General features: G+C 40.9%; 1 protein-coding gene and 1 long non-coding RNA gene across 3 annotated transcripts; one reads left to right on the forward strand and one right to left on the reverse strand.

The window, feature by feature from the left end:
- Positions 1 to 810: 810 nt before the first annotated feature.
- On the reverse strand, positions 811 to 6,697 carry LOC116052055 (gamma-aminobutyric acid type A receptor subunit pi). Of its 2 annotated transcripts, none has more exons than XM_031302536.2 (10): positions 6,452 to 6,697; positions 5,310 to 5,395; positions 5,075 to 5,169; positions 4,916 to 4,983; positions 4,612 to 4,829; positions 3,805 to 3,887; positions 3,420 to 3,557; positions 2,656 to 2,808; positions 1,764 to 1,957; positions 811 to 1,665 (listed from the first exon to the last, which is right to left on the reverse strand). In XM_031302536.2, the coding sequence occupies exons 2-10, from the start codon at positions 5,366 to 5,368 to the stop codon at positions 1,333 to 1,335; spliced, it is 1,341 nt and encodes a 446-aa protein (XP_031158396.1). In that variant the 5' UTR covers positions 5,369 to 5,395; positions 6,452 to 6,697; the 3' UTR covers positions 811 to 1,332. The 2 variants fall into 2 exon arrangements, with proteins under 2 accessions (XP_031158396.1, XP_035860936.1); XM_036005043.1 differs by having other exon boundaries at positions 1,333 to 1,665; positions 5,075 to 5,163.
- Positions 3,885 to 6,458, forward strand: LOC116052056. The gene is made up of 4 exons (XR_004105482.2): positions 3,885 to 4,417; positions 4,515 to 4,574; positions 4,683 to 4,837; positions 5,920 to 6,458. It is a non-coding gene; the product is annotated as an uncharacterized LOC116052056 (long non-coding RNA).
- Positions 6,698 to 20,098: the final 13,401 nt, after the last annotated feature.

A 20,098-nucleotide genomic window follows, 5' to 3' on the forward strand; every position in this document is an offset into this window, starting at 1 on the left:
CGCGCACCACTGAACAAAGGAAGCTAAGGTTAGTTTAGCTAACAGCTAATTGGGCTAACTGCTAGCTGAGACAGCATGTAATAACTTTAAAAGACCCTCAAAATAAAACCTGAAAATAACCGTTAACATATATAACGGCTTATGTAGCCGGCTTTATCCAGTGTTAAGTTTGAGTTAACGTTATTTTAGACTGAATCAAGCTGTCAGCTAGCGGTTAGCCAAATTAGCTGTTAGCTAAACTAACGTTAGCTTCCCGGTGGAGGCTAACGTCAGAAGCGTGGAACTGATCGTGATTCATGCAGTGTCGTAAATCCTCGTGACGGATTGTGCAGGCAGCTCCCCCTCCCCCCCCTAATCACCAGCATGAGTTCCACCAATCAGAGGCATCACTGTGGGATTGTTCAGGATTGTGGGTAATGAAGTACTCATCCAAGACATCGCGAATAAAAGACATTTATCTCTAAACAAGGGTAGTGCCCCATGATTTTTGGCGTCTATATGAGCATGTACAATCGCTGAGTCATGTCGGCAAGCTGGTTTTAAGTCCACCATCGACGGTTACGATTTTATGGCTTATACGGCAACTGTCAATGGAGAAATTGCATTTATTTTTACTTCCGGAACCCGCTGTGGGCGGGACTGTTGCGCTCTATATCCTATTTTAACAACTTTTCTGCTGAACCTGTGCTTGACTTTTGCACTTTACTGTTCTCCTACCTGGATAAGGGAATAATAAATGTGTGTCTTATTCTCAAACATGTCATCATTAATTATTGTTACAATACTGAACTACAATGCATTCTCATCCATTGGTTTAATTTTTTAATTCCACATGATATGCTATGAACTAAATACACAGTATATGGTCTCATACAATGTATGAAAGCCAAAACAACAAAAAAGAAACATCTACATCAGTCACCTAATGAAGGCAATTCAATGCAACACAGCTTAGTGTGATACAGTTCAGGCAGCCTTTTGTTTATAACTAATTGACTCATCTTCATTTGTAATATGGAATTATCAAAGAAATATCACATACACGCTTTGTATCGTCACTTCTACATGTTAATATATTAGAAGCCATCCATGCATGATCAAAAATAGCTTTCAGTAAAGAGCTTGCTACAAAGAAGAATTTCTGGTTCCTAACTCAACTGCTTTTGGGTCACTTTGTAGCCCTGTCTGGGACAAAAAGGTTTCATATATGTGATACAAAAGGCTTCGGTTTAGATCCAGGCAGTGGTAACTGGTATTGGCTCTCAAATGAGGAGGTAGAGCAGCTTCAAGGATGGTGAAATAATTAACTATGCAGCAGCTTGGAACCAGCACTCAGAGAAAGAGATAGTAAAGCCAGTAGAGGATATTGACAAAGAGAAACGCCGTGGGGAAAACCGTGCGAGCACGGCGATCGATGTTGTGCGGATTTTCCACAGTGAAGGCAGATGCTGCCCTACGTGACACGTCCTTCACTGAAGACAAGCTGCAGCCCTGTCCTGACACCTTCTCTTTAGATACGACATTGTTCCTAGTGGCACTGTTCGCTGACTGCTCCGTGAGTTCCTCTGCAGGGGAGCCGATCTCAACAGACTGGTTTGGTTGGTTGGAGCCGACGATGGGGATGGAGCCGTTTCCATTGGATTCATTGAACTCCCTCAGAAGATCCTGATAGACCGACAGACCGACAATTACAATGTTTTCATTATCTTAGATGTTTTAAGTTTTGTTTCCACTTCATATTTAAATGTTAACATTTTCCTCACCCTGTATACATCCTCAATAGTCTGGTTCTGCATGTTATAGAAGTGAGCACAGGCGTACTCCACCAGTGCACCAAAGATGAAGGTGAAACAGATTCCCAGGTAAACATCTATGGCTTTGATGAAGCAGTTGGCATTGGGCAGGGAAGTGCGGGCGCCCATCATTAGTGTGGTCATTGTCAGGACTGTTGTTACTCCTGGAGAATATATATCACAGCAGTGTTGCTGGGGTTTCATAATGTAAGATAGTGGTTGATCCTCTAATGTATTGGTCATCGTAATTATTTCTGCTGTTGCTCTTTCATCCCATTGGTTACTGGTGTCCGTAAACCATGTAAGGGTCGAATCATGTGTTGAAATGTGTTTAAAGTGATGATGTATTCATATTTATATTCTCATGAATGCAGGACAGTTATAAAAGTTATACATTGCTGAACATGGTGCAAATAACTGTCCTTTACAGCTGACGTCTTCATTTGATAATCAGTTGACATACGCCTGCAGGAGTTAATGAGTGGCTATAGTGAGGGTATTCATATTTTCTATAAGTTAAAACATCATGTAAACATGTTTTTTTTAATGTTTTTTTTAATTGGTAGTATTTATGTTATGGCAATGGTTAAGCCAGCAAATGGATTTGTTTTCAATGTTGAAAATTTGTGCTGCATAATAATACAGGATAAAGTTTAAATATATGGCATTCAAATACATTCTCTCTGCTTTCTGCATAACTGTCTGACCGTGTCTGTGAGATAGTATGTTATTGAGTCATACATAAGGTCATACAGTGAATCAATATATAATGAGCAATTTCTATGATAGTAATTCAAATGAATGCACTAACATCATAATACTTAAACCTATAGTGAAACGCAGTAAGAGTTGTGGTACTGACCAATACAAACCCTAGCTGGGACAGAGGACTGGCTGATCCAGAAAGAGACCCAGGAGAGAACCACCAGCAGGATGGAGGGAACATACGTCTCCAAAATAAAGAACAGCACGTTTCTACGCAGTGTGAAATGCAACACCAGCTTGGGGTATTGTCCTGCATGAAGAGACACAAAAAGACACAGCTTCTTAAAAAGAGACAGATTTTAAAGACGACGTATTATATTTGTGCTCTACAAGAGGTTTATATATAACGCTGTTACGGCCACAACAAAAGAATTCAACTCAGTTGTGACCATTAACATATTAAAGGACACCATACCTGTTGTGAATATGTTACATTCCATTCTGTAAAATACTCTGAACACAGCCTTTCTCATCTGTTTTCATTTGTATCATAAATTGTAACACTGTTTTTCCTTCCTGAAGAGAAAAAAAAGTAGATCACAGAATACCACCCACAAAACAATCTTGATCGGATTGTTCCCTAACAATACCCAAGGATTAGTTTAAAGCAAAATTATTTCATTCACAAAAACAGGCTTACTGCCAAACGGAACAAAAGAAGGAAAGAAGCCTGGGTCAACCCAAAAAGGGCTGTAGGACCCCAAAAAACATTCAAAATAATGTATAAACTAACAAAGAAAGAAATCTGCGAAAACTACCAGGCCTCCATCCTCAAGAGAAATAGAGGGAGAAGAAAAGGGGGGGGGGGGCATGTAACAAACGCCAATTGTAAGGGGGATTGTGGGAGTTGAAGTGTCCTACCTGTCTCATACACAGCCTCTGATACTGATGTATAGTAGCTCTCTACACTGTACTGAGCCAGCCGCAGGATGTCAAGACCCTTGACTGAATCATTCCCTCTGGTCCAGTAGAACACCACATCCTGCAGGTTGTAGCCCCCTGACCACACACACACACACACACACACACACAGACAGACAGATAGACACAAGGTTCGATGAATCTGACCTGCTAAGGATAGCATTGTCTCTTCAGTTTGATACTCACAACATTGATGATGATGATGATGATGATGATGATGATGCTGATGGAAATGGTGATGGTGATATGATGAGTATGTGACGTATGTTGACGTATGTCCATCTATACACTTGATGGAGGGTTGATGGAGTTCCCAGGTACTCACAGCTCTCCAGTTGCAGGGTGCACACCTGTCTGTCCATGGGGTACTTGGTCAGGTCCATGTTGCAGGCAATTGTAGCCGTGATGCTGTTGTGTATTCATAGCAAGATCATTAGAAACCTGTAACACTGTTACTCCTTTGATGTACGACCAGGCAGTTAAGAACTAGTGAACACAAAGAACTCTCCCGACAACAACAGTCAGAAGAACAGACTCATATCTGAAGTGTCAAACATTTCTGTATCCAATGCATTCATTATGTATAAGACTTCATTAACAGTGATAAACCAAAATGTGACTCTACTCAAGAAGAATAAGAAACACATTGCACACTACTGCCCTTTCTGTCCTAATTAAAGCTGTCTAGTCATAACAATGCTGTTTTTTATCAGTGTGACATATTTTGACTGTGGCCATAGGGAAATCTGCTAATCTTCCTTAACACAATCTGAACTGTTTGAAGGGCACAGTAAAACACACAAATTCCATGGCATTCCCTTAATTTATGACTAAGTAATGATGCATAAGTGTTTTTTTTTCTTCTTTCTTTATTTAGTAGAACCCAAGGCCAATTTGCGTTTGATTAACACAACAATTATGAAAACAGCATGAAATGGGTGAGTGTGAATGAGTACATTTCCCTTCCTTTCATTTCTGTTTGCATCTTCTTGCATTTTTCAATAAGTGTACCCCTTTTATTTGGTCGTCTTCCAGATCAATTTCCTCATACGAGCTCAGCAGAATTTGTAAATCTTACGTGCAAGAGTACCAAATGTCAGTAAATGTTGAATTGATAAACATAAACCTGTACCGTAGGGCATAGAGAACAGTTCCGTTGCTGAATATGCGTATGAGGCGGTTTTCCACTGTAACGTCATGCAGGAAGGAGCGCTTGGAGTCAGGGATGAAGGTGTCGGGGATCCAGAGCAAGGACACGAGGCGTCCATCCACGCTGACGCTCTCATTTCCCGGGAACACCAGCCTGGAGTCCCGCCAGCGCTGACGAAGGAAGATGGTTGCAGTGTAGTCCTAAAAAGGTTGTGTAAAGAAGACTTTTATTCACTCATTCATTCACCCACTCACACAAAAATAAAGTAGGACGACGTGTAGGCTACCATGTTGATTTCAGAGATGGCATCAATGCTGGCGATGTCAAGGCTCATCCCAATTTCCACAGGGCCCTCTAGCACGAGCAAGACAGGGACACAAGGTAATTTGGAAACAAGTCAGTTTTCAAATGAAATGAAACAAACACTTATCAAGCTCATTCTTACCATTGAAATTAGGTCTGAGGTAGCGGTTGTATCCTTTCATCAACTTCTGAATCGTCGGCTGAAGCTGAGAGTCGTTCCATTCTCCCCAGCTGTTGCTAGAATACATACAACTGCTGACGTCAATAAAGATATAGGGGGAAATGGACCAGAAAAGTTGGAGCAGAAGATACATAAATATCAATGTCAGCATGTGTTCTGAAGCCTGTACATTAGTTTTCGACCGCAGGTCTCTCACCCATGTGTGACGCTCAGGCAGAGCGTCAGCAGCAGTAGCGTTTGCAGCTGCACAGACATTGTGGCTCAGCGGGCAGAGGTCAGCGGCTGTGCTCAGGGAGATGTGACAAACAAAAACGCATAAAGCCACAAATCTGTCTCCTGCACAATTTACATTATATGGGGTAGCATCGTTTCACCATAGGGTGGCAGCACCTAACCGAATGTGATCCCAAACCTCAGGGGAAATTTGTGGCCCAGCAGCCATTCTCACCCTTTGGTGTTATACAACTGTATCCCTGCCCTCATACTTGAGACAAAATGTGGTGGCAACGTATATCAATCTCTGCCTCCCTGCTCCATAAATATATTAGTGACTGCTTAAGAATACAGAAAGAGATAAAGAAGCAATGAGTGCACTTACCTACATATTTACATGGTCTGTCACCTACTGATGTATGTGGTTTATTCCCAAAGCCCCCCTGATAATTAATCCTGTCTCTAACTCTTTTATTATACTTACTCACTCATCTTCTCTTGCATATAGTTAGTCTAATAGATTCTTAGCCCTCCTTATGTATTACTTTCAACCAAATAATCTCAATCTATCATTCATGTGTTTGTGTTTCCAGGTATTGCCATCACATTGAAAAGCTCCCAGGACCTCAGCAAAGCATTTCCATTAAATTCCAATGTATTATTTACACAGCTCTGCCAATGTGATTAATGACGCATATGAACACTATTTATTTTCTCTTTCTAATGGCCATAATGAAAGTTAAAGAGCCATAGAATGTCATTTGGTTGTTTTTCTACACATGCCAGTTGATGATTCATTCACGCAACAATATGTTTCATGAGTTATCTTTACCACTTTGCAGCTTTGGCTAAAGTCTCAGCTGATTATTGGTGTTGGTTTAGGCATGCCCTCTTCCTTCTCTCATCCCGCTTTCACACTCCCTATCAGTTCTTTTCCTTCAGCCATGTTTCAGCTAATAGATTTATAATATATCTCTTTATTTCTTTTCTTTACGTTTGCTCAGTCTGTGCATGCACATGCCAAAGAAATATGTATTTATATATCCCATCTTGTTAAAAAAAATATGTTTACACAATGTTCTCATTCTCAGGTTTGGTCTCATCACGGCTCTCTCTTTCTCCTACCTGTTTCAGTCTTCTGGTTTCCTGTTTCCACCTCAGGTCACTCCTCTTCTCTTTCCACTCTTCCTTTTGTTTCCTTCCCCACTCTTCTGTCTTCCTTTGTCCCAGATGTTGTGAGTGGCTGAGATTTCTGTCCTTTTGTTATTAATGATAATATCCCATGCTTCTTCCACCTAAAGATAAACAACAGTTGCTTCTATCATTTGGTCCTGGTGTGTGGGCTAGTGTTGCTTGTTTTCTTGTTTGTGCATCTCCTTCCTACTCTCTACACAGCTGTATTCATCTCTCCACACAGCCTCTGTGCACCCCCTCCCTCTCTCTCTCTCTCTCTCTCTCTCTCTCTCTCTCTCTCTCTCCTTCTTAGTTTATGCCACTCACCCTCTCATTCACACTCCATCTCTCCCCTATTTTTTTATTGACCCCTACCTCGACACACACACACACACACACACACACACACACACACACACACACACACACACACACACACACACACACACACACACACACACACACACACACACACACGTACTGTATGCACACACATAAACATCCAGTTTGATCCACCATATCACTTCTTTTCTTTTCCCTCATTGGCCTCCTCCCACACATTCTTATTCTTTTGGCCCTTAATCTCTATCTACCTCCCCACCCTCCAATTTACACTGACCTGTACCTCCTTCTGGGCTTCGAAGCTCTGTCTCATTCTCTCATGCCCTCTCCCTCCTCACCATCCTCACTCCATTTCCTTGCATCAGTATCATCATCTGAATTTGTTTCCTCTCAGCTCTGTCTCCTATCTCTCGCCACTTCCATAAAATAGCCACAGGGCTCCCATATGAGATAAAAAAACAAGTAAGACTACTTTTCTCTATTTGGCTTTCAAAAAACCTTATTGAAAATGGGGTGTCTTCCCTCCTGCAGATTACTCCTTTAACCCTGAGAGCTGCTGATGTCCACATTTGGGTCATTGAAAATGCATTGGACCTCTTAATATTGCTGCTGATGATTACTGGAAATAATAACCTGGAGCTGAATCCTGGTACTGGTAGTGATGGTGGTGACGGTGATGACCAGAATGGTTATTTGCTCATCATTCTTCAAGATTCTGCTCTAACAGCCTGACCCCCGAGTGCCCACTGCTGGGAGTTCCAGCATGTGTAAAAAAGCCTTGAGGGTTTACAGACTAATAACGCCTTATGAGATTTCAGCACAGGCTATCGACCTGCTGCAGTCTATTGCTTTCCCAGCCTGTGTTCTCCAGTACTGACTCCTGATGATAACTGCTTGCTAGCGGTTTCTATCCCAGGAAATGAAGTGCATCAGTAACTGTAGTTATAAAGCGCTCCTATTCTTAATTTCATGTTCTGGTGGCTGTATTCGTGGACAAACAGTCTTTTTTATATTTCATGTTAATGGTGAGGAGCGCTGTGGAATGAACATAAGAGAATCTGATTTGCATCCACCATGTGAATCAGTGTGCACACAGAGTCAGAGTCCCTGACAGTGAAAGAGACAAATTGAGACGTTTGTGAAGCACCTGAGGGGGAGGATGTCAATGTTTGATCCGTGTGTTAGGGGGCTAATGTATAATTATAGCCAGACAAGCGATGTTGGAGTGGCAGACAACTCAGTGTTAGTCAGCATCCACCTGGCTGCCTCTGCCTACCTGCCTGCATGGTAACATCTGCCTGGGATTCAGTATGCTTTCCTTTTTAATTCTCTCACCACTTAAATGCCCTTGTTTATCCATAGCTCGCCACCTGTCCATTTCTCTAACTCCTTTATTAGCTAGCTGAAATTTCATTATGTCCTGAATCCAAACATAATTACTTTGAAGCTAGTAACAACTAACAACTTTCAAGGGACTTTACACACAATTTCTCATTTGTAGAGGATGCAGATTTCTGCATTTAATGCTGGGCTTGCATTAGGTATGTGTTTATGTATGTGCTACACTGCTGGACATAGCCTTCCAGTCTCAGCCTTGCTGATTAAGGTCCATAAATCAGTATCTGGTCCCTTTTAACCACTTAGTTCATTTTTCATTTTAAATGCAATCAGTTATCCTTGGCGAACAAATCCCTGCATACACACAGCAAGTGTCCTTTCTAGTTGTGTGTCACTCCTCTCTACTATTGCTCCTTCAATATCTAATCTCACCTTTATAGCCCTCCATCCATCATCCATCCATCATCCATCCATTTTACTCAAAAAATCATGGAATACATGCACACATCCTCCCCCATCATCTTCTGTCCAGCCAGCCAAGAACACTTAATGTTGCACTTTGGTTTCTTTCCCATCAATCCCCTGTTGCATAACCTACTTTCTCTGAATCTCTTTGCCTCTCTGTATTCAACTTAATTTCCATTTCTCCGTCTGTGGGTCTGCCTGTCTCTCTATCAGAATAAATAAGCGTTTTGACGCACCAAGTAATGTTCATGTCCACAGCGGCACCAGGAAAAGGAAACGACGTGGCCCACGCTTTGGCCCGGTGGCTTGCTGTCATGTGGCAAATGGAAATGTCACAGGACTGCTCATGAGACGCACAGTGATAAATCTCTCCTGAGTGACTGTGACGGCTGCCATGTCCATGTATGAATTCAAGTGACGTAGACTCTGGGCCCTGTTTGCTCGCCTCGGCTCTGAGCCAGCTGTCATGTCTCCCCAGTGGACATGAAATTGTAATTTAACATTCCTCTCAACTCTTTGTTTCCCAGAAGGTCTGCCCGTTCCGGCTCTGTTGTTTTGTGTCCTAGGCCTTATCTGAGGCGGAGCTTAAGGCAGATCTTCTTTATATATATATATATATATATATATATATATATATATATATATATATATATAACTGGTTCCAGTCCTGTCTCCCTTCTTTTTCACTGTCAGGTTAGAAGTTCCTCTCAGGCACAGACAGCTCATAAAGACTGTCTCTTTATTGGCCCCTATATCTCCGCAACATTCACCCTTTCATCTCTTTGCGGTCACAGTTTTGGTTTAGTGTTGTTATCCCTTCCCTGTGTATGATCACAAGTGTGACATTAGCTGTATGGTCCCTCAAGAATAGTTTAGTCACAAAAGTATAATTAAAATGCTTTGAAGCCAATGTTTATAGAGCATGGCACAATATTCTGTTTGGGACTGGGAGCACAAACCAACCTGCACTACACTGCATTTGGAGAATCAGTAAAAAACCTTATTAAAAGCACACACAAAATCTGACTTAAGCATAAATAAAGACCTGACTTACCACCTATCGAGGATTTGACAAAGCATATTGTAGGTTAAGGTGTCTGTTGAGTATGTCCTTTTTGCCCCCACCCAAAAATAAATTAATTAATGAAAAGGGCACATGATGTTTTGTCTTGTATGCCTTGTGTGCGAAATTAATTATGTACTGTATTATTAATAGTGCAGGACACACACTGAAGAGTGACGTAGTCATTTAAGTTGAGCCAAGGTTATAAAAATGAGCAAAAAAGAAAATTATTTTGGGGTTTTTGCAGTCAGAGCCCCACTACAATCACTTTTGGATTTCTTAGAAAAGCAGCTGCTTCATCACTCGCCCATGAGGACTTTGGGATTTGTACCCCATCCCAGAGGGGGTGAAAAATAGAATAATCCTGGGATAAATAAGCTGCTTACTCCCTCGATGTTAACATCTTATTTTCTGTCTTTAGCCAGCTGCCACTTGAAATGGCGGGGAGGTTATTCAAGCTTTAAACCAATGATGTGAGATAATTATCTTCAGAAAAGGCAAACTAACACTGTGACTCCATGTAAAGTCAGACATCCAGTAAGTCCTAGACACCTTGATCTGAAATATAGCTGGTAGCGCTAAGGAAATTTGCATGATTTTAACAGACTGTAATCTTAGTCTCCACATAATAACACTCAATTACCCATCTACCTCCAATGCTATCTTTATCAAACTACCATTGATCCCTTTAACCTCAGGGATAAACTCACACACTCTGTAATAGGCAAATTTTGTGTTGATACAATAATAATATGGATTTTACACTGTATTACACTAATACTGCATTCATGGTGGCCAAGTGCAGGTTCAGGAGAAGAAAAACAGCACGAGCCATACTCTCCTGGCCATGTAGCGCCTGCTCTGCTCTCAGGTCAACTCAGGCTCACTGGTATCAGAGCTGTCAGCAGCAGAGAAGACTGAAAGCTTCTCTCTATGGACGGGATATACAAAGCCAATGCTGTAGGACTTCTCTATTCCCCTAAGCTATCAGAATAGCTAACCACTTGCATTTGGGGCATTTCAGCGCCAATTAGAGTTTGCAATCTTTTACTTAATCAATAAATCTCAGTGCCATGGGATAATGATGGAACATGACAAGAATTTCAAAGTAGGGTTTTATGTTTGCAGATGCTTTGAAATGCAAACGTGAGTGTTGAACTACAAGGCACCAGTGGGACGCGTTAAGTGCAGGTGGATGTAGTGTGGAGAAATAGGTAGAAGCTGAGATTGTGTGTGAATACTCCAAGGAATGCAGCGCCAAGGTGGGAAAGCTTCCTAAATAGAGACTGGCGCTTCAGGAAAAAACATTTCCAGCGTTATTAGCCATGCTGAGTAGTCTAGGTCATGTCTCTGTTTCTGTCTCTGCCTCTATTTTTTCTTCCTGTTTCCACTCTTTAACGGGATAATGGATTAGTTTGACTACTGACATTTTGAGAAATACACTTATTCACTTCCTTGCTGTGAGTTAGATAAGACTAACACCACTCTTATTTCTGTATGACAAATATGAAGCTATCGCTAGAAGCTGGTTAGCTTAGCATATAGACTGGAAACAGCTAGCCTGTCTCTGTCCAAAAGGTGATATAAATCACCTGCCAGCACCTCTAACACTCACTATTTAACACTATATATCTAGTTTGTTTAATCCGTACCAATCAGAAGTGCAAAAACAACACTGTCAATTTATAGGGGGGGTACATGCAAGAAAACAACCCTGTATGGAATAAACAAACGAGATATTCAGGGCTTTAGATTCACTTTTTCACCAGCCAACATGGCTAGTACATTTTTAAAGTTACCAGCCAATCAGATTTTCCACTAACCAATTTTTTCCCATGGAAAATAAACTAGATTATTAATAAACAGCTGAATACATTTAAGCATCCATGTTTCTTTAAAAAATATCTGTTTGGGTTGATGGTTGGTAGATAAAATATAAGCATTTACTTTACTCTCCACATTTTTTTTTTTCTAACTTATTTTCCTACGTCATTTCAGCTCCTCTGGTGTGTTTTGGTCCGTTCCGTTCCTTTCCAAGCCAAACACACACCAAACCGTCCAAATGTCTGAAAACAGAGCCATCTGTAAACACTGAGCAGCTGGCCGACGCTTCACTTCATTCATCAGCGGCCAAATTGGCTCGTAACTTTACAATGTTATACTAGCCAAAGTTCATTTTTTACCGGCATTTACTGAATGTATTAATTTGTGATCTTTAGAAATGCTGGCAGCTTGTTATCTTCAGACAGAGCCAGGCTAGCTGTTGCCCTGTTTCCAGTCCAGTCTTCCCAGCGCTATAAGCTAATGCACAGCTAGCAGTAGCTTCATATTTATATTTACCTCTTTTTTAAACCATAAACTTCCTTTCTCTCTCCATCGCTCACTGTCTGTCTCTTCTCTTCTCAGTTGTCTACCTCTATCTGTTATCAACAGGCAGTCCTCCTTTTGACAGTCAAGTTCAATGTTTTGTCCCCTGCTCTGAGTGCTCCGGCCTGTTTTTATCGAGTCACTGAAGTGTGACTCCATAATCTCAACCGGGGAAAAGGACATGTCAAGGTTGTAAACACACTCAGTTTGTGCTTCAAAGATCTGTGGTGCTGATGGTGTTTATTCCATCTTATTGTACACTGTGCACCTTGTAGGTTAATTACAGTATGATTCATTTTCTCTCCATTGATTTTCTTTTCTTCAGACCTGCATCTCTGCATTCATAGCATTAGCTCTAGTATTAACCTCTCAAATATGTAATTTCATGGCTGTAGTTAGTTTATCATGCCACTTCTTACCTTTTGTCAAATCAGTCCCCTGACCCATAGTCTCCTTCCAGAATACCCCTTCTCCCTCTAGCAAGTCCTGTCCCTTCTGCCTTGCTTAATATTCAGATGAGTTGGAGTGTCAGGAGTGGTTAGCGTCTGGATGGCATCTCATTTAATTTCACGCGAGAGGTGAACAGGGAATTTCAGCTCTGATGGGCCGACGGTGCTGAGAAGAAGGAAACAATGCTGATTAGGGTCCCCATATTATCTGTATTTGTGTTGTGTATGTGTGAAAAGTCTACTTTTGTAATTCATTGTCTATTTTTTTATTCTTGTAAACTAGCTAACTCTGCTGTTTTGCTAATTGGTTTCATTTGAACCATATGGTTTATACATTTTTAATTTTTATTTGTGATAGATCTCCTTTACTTTTTGAGATCAACACACCAAACACCAAACATACATCTCACAACATGAACATATCCCACCCCCACACACACTCGTCATCACCACTGAAGACAAAAAAATAAAGACAAGATTAAACAACAACTATAATATTCACGACAATACAACAACACAATAACAAAATAGACAATTCTAAACCAAAAAAACAATTATGTACATGTGATAAAACAATAAGCACATATTATAAATAGTTTACGCCTCTCCACAGCACCTGGCTTCTTAGGAGCCCTTCAGAAAGCTTGAGTACTTTCCCCATTTGCTAGTGTAGACATTCAATCTTGCAAAGTGTTTATATAACATTTTTGTTTATATAACATTTTTTCAAACGTTGCCACTCTAGCCATCTCGAAAGCCCACTTCTAGATTGAAGGCATCACTTCATTCCTTCATTCTCTTAGAAGAATCTGTCTGGGTATCTGGGTCGTCGGTTCAAGTCCCCGTGCGGACCAAGTACAGAGTGTGAACTGGTAGCTGGAGAGGTGCCAGTTCACCTCCTGGGCACTGCCAAGCTGCCCTTGAGCTAGGCACCGAACTCCCAACTGCTCGGGCACCAAAATATGGGCAACCCCCTCACATTGACATCTCTCCATTAGTGCATGTAGAAGGTCCTGTTTGTGCATGTGCGTGTATTTTGGGCCTGTGTGTAATGTGTGAAATAACGAACAACGGAGTAATCAATGCGGGATCAATGAAGTATCACTTTATCTTAATCTTAATCATTAAACTAGTTTGGACCCAGCTTCTTATGTGCTTATCTATCCCATTTAAGATTGACTCATCTCCTAGAACAGATAGTCTTGGGCTAAATGGAACCTGGGTCCCTGCATTCAGACATACAGTAGGTTGTCATGTATCCCGGGCCTCGTGAAAGATCTCCTTTACTAAAACTTTCATTCATCTTTGCAGTGAAAATCTAAGTCATTACAGGTCAGTTATATCTTATATTACAGATGTGTATCCTCTTTTTTATTCACTGACTTACATTTTAGTTAAATGGAATAGTTTGACATTTTGGCAAATATGCTTATTTAACTGATAAGATCGATATACTACTTTCATATGTCTGTTGAATATAGGCTAACGCTGCAGCCAGCAGCTGGTTAGCTTAGCATAGAGACTGAAGGCAGTGGGAAACAGCTAGCCTTGTTTAATCACAAACATGGCTGATGATGCACTCTTCTCTGTTTGTAGGGCAAAGCCCGGTTCTGTGACCTCTGACTCACTTCATTTGAATTCCCATCCAGTCACTCACACAATACAGCCGTTGGCGCTGATAATATCTTGATGTAGAATCATAAGTGGTCCCTCCAACTGACAGTTAACGATAATTTCTGGGTTGCTGCATGTTATACTCAATCAAATAAAAAATGTTTATATACAGCAGAGACAGAAAATGTATTCGACAACAGCTGCATCTCATCGGCGTTCAACATAATACAAGCGATGAAAGAGAGTTGGAAGCAACTCAAAGTTGGTTTCTCAGAACTGCTGGCAAGCACAGGTTGACCAGCAGCGTTGGTGAATGATTAATTACCAAAGAAGTGTGTGTCAGTTTAAAGAAAAAAGTTGTTTCTGTCTAAACTGTGCAAAACATTTTCAAACGCATCCTTTTCTGGAGATTATTTGAGAAAAGCATTGTTTTTTAATTGTGGGCCAAAACTGAAAAAAAGAAAAGTGTATTAAAATGGATCCACATGAGGAAGAACATGGTGTGTGTGTGTGTGTGTGTGTGTGTGTGTGTGTGTGTGTGTGTGTGTGTGTGTGTGTGTGTGTGTGTGTATGTGTGTGTGTGTGTGTGTGTGTGTGTGCGTGTGTGTGTGCGTGTGTGTGCGTGTGTGTGCGTGTGCACGCATTTCCTGCAGCAATTGAAGGACCCAACTCATGCATGGTCCAGTAGAGACTTCCACACACACACACACACACACACACACACACACACACACACACACACACACACACACACACACACACACATCTATATACTGGTCCTCCTTTTGCCACAGGGATAAAGACACACCAATTAGTATGCACCAGTCAATTTACTCAGGACATGGAGAAAAGCCCAATGGGGAGATGAAGGTTCAAAAGGGCAAACATTACAGTTGCACTGCAGTAAGAATAAATCTTGAATGTGTAATGACTTTTGAGGATATTTAAGCCACATAGCCAATTACTGGGTAATTGGCATTAAAACACAGTGTTTTGTGTTGTGGCCACAACCCCCTTTTTTAATGGAGATGAATGGGTGCAGATGCAAAAACATGAACAAATTAATTTCCCCTTGCTGGTTCTTCCACATCAATGTACTAAATATGTAAATTCATGCGGGCGATGCATCCCCGCTACGTGAACAATATGCTAGCTTTTCAGTAATCAACATAGACAAGCTTTCTCACTACTGTAACAGCTATACATATATGTGGTTAGATTAGCTTTTCAAAGCAATGTGTAGTTGTTCCGCTAATACAGCTCTGCTTTTAATTTCAGTTTATTGTCACAAGGTTTTGCCATTAGGAAACACAATTTTCTCTCTGCAAATGAGAAAGATGAACTCTGTTTTATTCAAATAGTTTCAGTGTCTTAGACTTGTGTCACACTGTACATGGTTTGGGGAAGATGGGTAAAGATGTGCAGCCTTTCTTTCTATGCAGATTTGTGTTATGCTTGGTAAATACAAATTGTGGATGTCATTGTGCTGTTTAAACAGCATATTGTGCTGGCAGTCTGCTTGGGTGGGCACTGGACTTGCGTCTTGGGAAAATATATTCTGTTTAAATGATTGTCACGTGGAAAGTGAATTCATTTATTCCTGCTCTGGGAGCTTCTTGTGCTCCTTGGTGTTTTCTGAGCGTGGTCACACTGCAGTGGTGGTTTCAATACAAATTCTCTTCTATTAGGGACTGTTTGTTTTTTATTTAAGGGGCCATCAGAGGAGTTTTGGGATCTTTAGTCAAAATTGACCTGACCCTCCCTTCACCAACAATACATTTTTCTATGACCCTCCAAAATGATATGGAAAAAAGGGATGACCCTCCCCAACAATGTGTTGATGCCTTCTGTACTGGTTTGTGCTTGGCAAAGATGTGCAAATAGCCATTGTTTTTTTTTACAGCCATGACATACATGACTAAACCTCTGCATTCTCATCTTACACATCCCACTCCTCTGTTATGGTGTGGTGGCCATTTCAGTAGATTTACTCACTAACATTGTTGTGGAAACACAATAAGCATGGAAACTAAATGCACACTTCCTGCATTACTGCATTACTTCAAATACTAAGTTACGTATCTAGTAAACTAGTATTCACATGAAATAAAACAATAAAACATTGAGACCATTCAGCAAAGCACACTGGGTAATAACCCATATTGACAGCTGGCCCGCCCAATCAGAAATTCAAAGTTAAAACACTATGTAACTTTTCCCGCTGCGGTCCCCCTACAGGCTGTCTCATTGGAACTACAACTGGAAACTTTATACATTGTTCATCTGCTATTTCATTACTAAATTCACTTCTGAGACTTTTTTATGTGAGAAATCAACCATGTAGAGCTCAAATATGGGCCGTTTTACGAAAATTGATGGCTATTGCAAATTTGGTCCGACTGTGTCGGAGTTCAGATGCTCCACAGTCTGACGTGACAGCCGGCGGGTGCCTGCCGGGGTTGATGGCTTGCCGCCCAGCCTGTCCATCTTCACAGACCCGCTGTGAGCTGGAGCTCTATCAGGAGACTCGCGGACAAGAGGCGTTTATTTCCCCGATCGTCTCCCTTTGACAGTCTTGTAAATAAATTATTATTACATTACATGTCATTTAGCTGACGCTTTTATCCAAAGCAACTTCCAATTAAGTGCTTTCAACCCTGAAGGTGCAAACTCCAGACAACAAGTAGTAAGTGCAAGTACATTAAGCAAAACTATAAAGAGCCATATGAAAGTGCAGCTTCAAGAAAATGTAGATCTGTCAGTCTTCCTCTATCATAGGCACCGATTTATGTTTTCCTCCGTGGGTGCTCACGGGTGCAGGCCCTTTAAAAAGAAAAAATGACACGAACATACACGCCTATTAACTCGATAATAAAGCCGTAAAGTAGGCTATCTTTCAACTCAGGACAGCGCCACTTCTCACAAATACAGATAGGATTGAAGTTTAACTGACACGTAACCGCCATCAGCGCTCACACGCTCCACTTAGCAACAATTGCTATGTTTAATTTTAAATGAATGTAGCCTACTGGCAGTCTGGAACACGTGGATGCTCAGTATTTTCCGTGGGTGCTCTAGCTCAAGGCAACGTGAAACCTTTGAGCTAGTCAGCTTCATTATATTCCCTCTTCATGTCAGTGACGATACTTTGGCAACAGATGGCGCGGTTAGCTATAGGGTTGCATTCTCAAAGAAAGCAACTCCAAACTCGTGTTGTTGTCATGTTGTGATTTTTGTTGAGTCAGACCCATCTGTTAGCGATGGGGAGCAGAGACTGAGAGCTACATGGAAAAGTATGCACCAAACAAGCCACTTTGAAATTGAGCTGTTTTCATGAATACAAAAGTTGGGTGACCCTCCCCCTTATAGACCAAAAAACATTGGGTGACCCTCCCCCTTATAGACCAAAAAACATTGGGTGACCCTCCCCTCAACAAAGAATAAAAAGACATGACCCTCCCCTATTTTCCTCCGGTGGTCCATTCCATAAATACCGAACGGTCCCTTAGTCTTTTTTTCTATTGCCCCCCCCCCATAACCCTTTCCTTCCCTGAAGCACCGTATCAGACACTCGTGAATAATTCACTTCCCTCGGCCCACATAGATTGTAAGCCCTAAACTCTGTGCTTTCATTTTATGTTTGCAGAACCACAGGTTCACCGATTTAGTTTGAAGTGAACAAGTGCCCTGTGCATTGCCGTACCTTCAACCTAACGCAATAAAGTGCAGTGAACTGGAGGTTCTGTCAAATGCATTCTGACCGATGTACCGAAGCCAATGTCCTTACCAAGAATCAGACCAAGAATCAGCTAATACAGTTCATTAAACTTCCTCCAGTTTACTTATCATGTGAGTGAGTTATAAAGCATCAAAGACTTATTTACTCAAATGATTTGATTAAAAGACACTAAATAGCTTTAGGGAAATCCTTATCAGTGCCTATCTAACCAGTGGAGTCAGGACCCTTGTTTTTGTCACTGAAGTCACAGCAGTGCTTCACAACACACAGCTTATGTATGGGGGTTTGAGAGACGGGCTTGTCCGATGTTTTCAAGCATGCAGAACCAACAGTTTTATCAAGATGTTAACTGTAATTCATCAAGTGGGTGTGACGTTGAATCCAGGTGACCTCCAGGCACCGACAATAACACAATAGCTTCAGACTGAAAACTTTATATTATAGTGCCCTCTATAGTGTGATGTCTCCGACACCTATACTCGCATTTCTGAATTTTGGCTTTTGAAATGTGAATTTATGGCAGGAATTTTGAGTCTATGCTGTGCTATTCACATTAAGCCCATGTTACATTAAAAAAGTAGAAGCTTAGACGACTTCTGGCATATTTAGTCATTCTCAATGTGCAGCCGCAAAACAAAAACACATTTTCTCTCCCTGTTTTCTAAAATACTGTATAAGGCAACATGAAGCCTCCAGGTGAGAAGATTTTGCAGAGATTGTGTGGACACTTACATTTGCTGCAAATAACTTCTCTGTTTGTTTACAACATAATAGAGTGTCAGTAGTTTCAAAAAGACCTACTGTATTGTGAGTCCTTTGTTTTCTCATTGTGTGGCCTGATACTGCAGCCACACATGGATTAAACTTTAATAAATCTGTTAACGTGTTTTGCAAATCATCAGATAACCATGTATGTTTAGCTGTATCACATTCTTTACTGAATAATTTCCACTGCGTTTTGATGCTTGTACAAATAAAGGAGGAGGAGGAGGAGGAGGAGGAAGCAGAGAGCTGTCACTCAGATATTTTTATGAGCACTACAATCATTGTTCAAAAACTAAAAACTAAAACAAACAAATAAAAGAAACTACAGCTTTCTCTCAGAATATTAAAACAGTGAGCTTCTACATCATCACCCTGCAGAGATGTGACATTTTCAAGAAATCTGTACCAAATTAGCTACTATTATAATAAGCATGAGCATGGCCATATGTTGACATCTGCCTGAGGCAAAAAAAAAGGCAAGGTGGAGATTTGATATCTGAAGGTTAATGTCCACATTTTTCAGACTGGAAACGGAGTTGTTTGTTTTTCTTTAATCTTCAGTTAGTTTTTCTGTTGAGCAATTTATCTTCTAAATGGACACAGTTTGGATCACTCTTATGCTGTCTGGTCCAGTTTCAGAGCTGGTTTGCCTAGTAAACAGATACAATCCTCTCCTTGCATGCCATCACAGCCTCATGAAGTCAGTGAGATTCAGCTGGAATGTGGAGGACCTGCATGCAATAAGCTAGGCTTTATACTCAGAGTGATTTTATTTCTTGTTCCATCCAGAAGGAATAATATTAGATCAAGCTTCCTGAGAACAATATTAATGCCACTATTAGATTTCCTGTTCGCCTTTATCAAGGTAGCCAGGTATTCCTGGGGGGCCACAGCATCGTCAGAAAAAAACAGAAGACTTTCACTTTAGCTCTTACTGTATCATTTTCCAAGCAGTTTCCTTCATGATAAACCTTTATAATATAATACAGTTGTTGAGATATTTCAGTCTGGACCAAAGTGATGGAGTGACCAACCGACTGACAGACCTACATGCCATCACTAGAGCATGGCTGAAAAGGACTGATTATTCTTAATCCTTTTTAAATCTTCGCTGATTCTGAATGACAGCACAGACCGTGTCCAGTACTCCATGTCTCCTCAGGCAAACTGAGACAAAGTTCAATTGTCTGTTTGCCATTATTCAATAAATGTATAAAATGACAGAAGGGTTACATTACACAGGGCTTTCAATGGCTTAGATTCCCATTCAGTTCAGCAGATGTCCAATAACACGTATACACTTTATTCCCACCTTCTTCTCCCTCCCTCACCGCAAAGCCCTGTTCATATCGCCATGTTTACTGCATGTTGACATGGAAAATATTTTAGGGTGAAATAGCCATGATTCATATATACACACTCTCACTGTGCTCTGTGTTTGTCTTTAAACTTCACTT

Source organism: Sander lucioperca, chromosome 1 (assembly GCF_008315115.2).
Source record: "Sander lucioperca isolate FBNREF2018 chromosome 1, SLUC_FBN_1.2, whole genome shotgun sequence".
Lineage (NCBI taxonomy): Eukaryota > Metazoa > Chordata > Actinopteri > Perciformes > Percidae > Sander > Sander lucioperca.

Excerpts from the sequence above, each read along its gene's own strand:
- LOC116052055 (XM_031302536.2), bottom strand. The coding sequence starts at position 5,368 with ATGTCTGTGCAGCTGCAAACGCTACTGCTGCTGACGCTCTGCCTGAGC. Across the intron at positions 4,984-5,074 it reads CCTCAGACCTAATTTCAATG|AGGGCCCTGTGGAAATTGGG; the intron begins GTAAGAATGAGC and ends TGCTCGTGCTAG. Across the intron at positions 3,558-3,804 it reads CACCCTGCAACTGGAGAGCT|GGGGCTACAACCTGCAGGAT; the intron begins GTGAGTACCTGG and ends GTGTGTGGTCAG.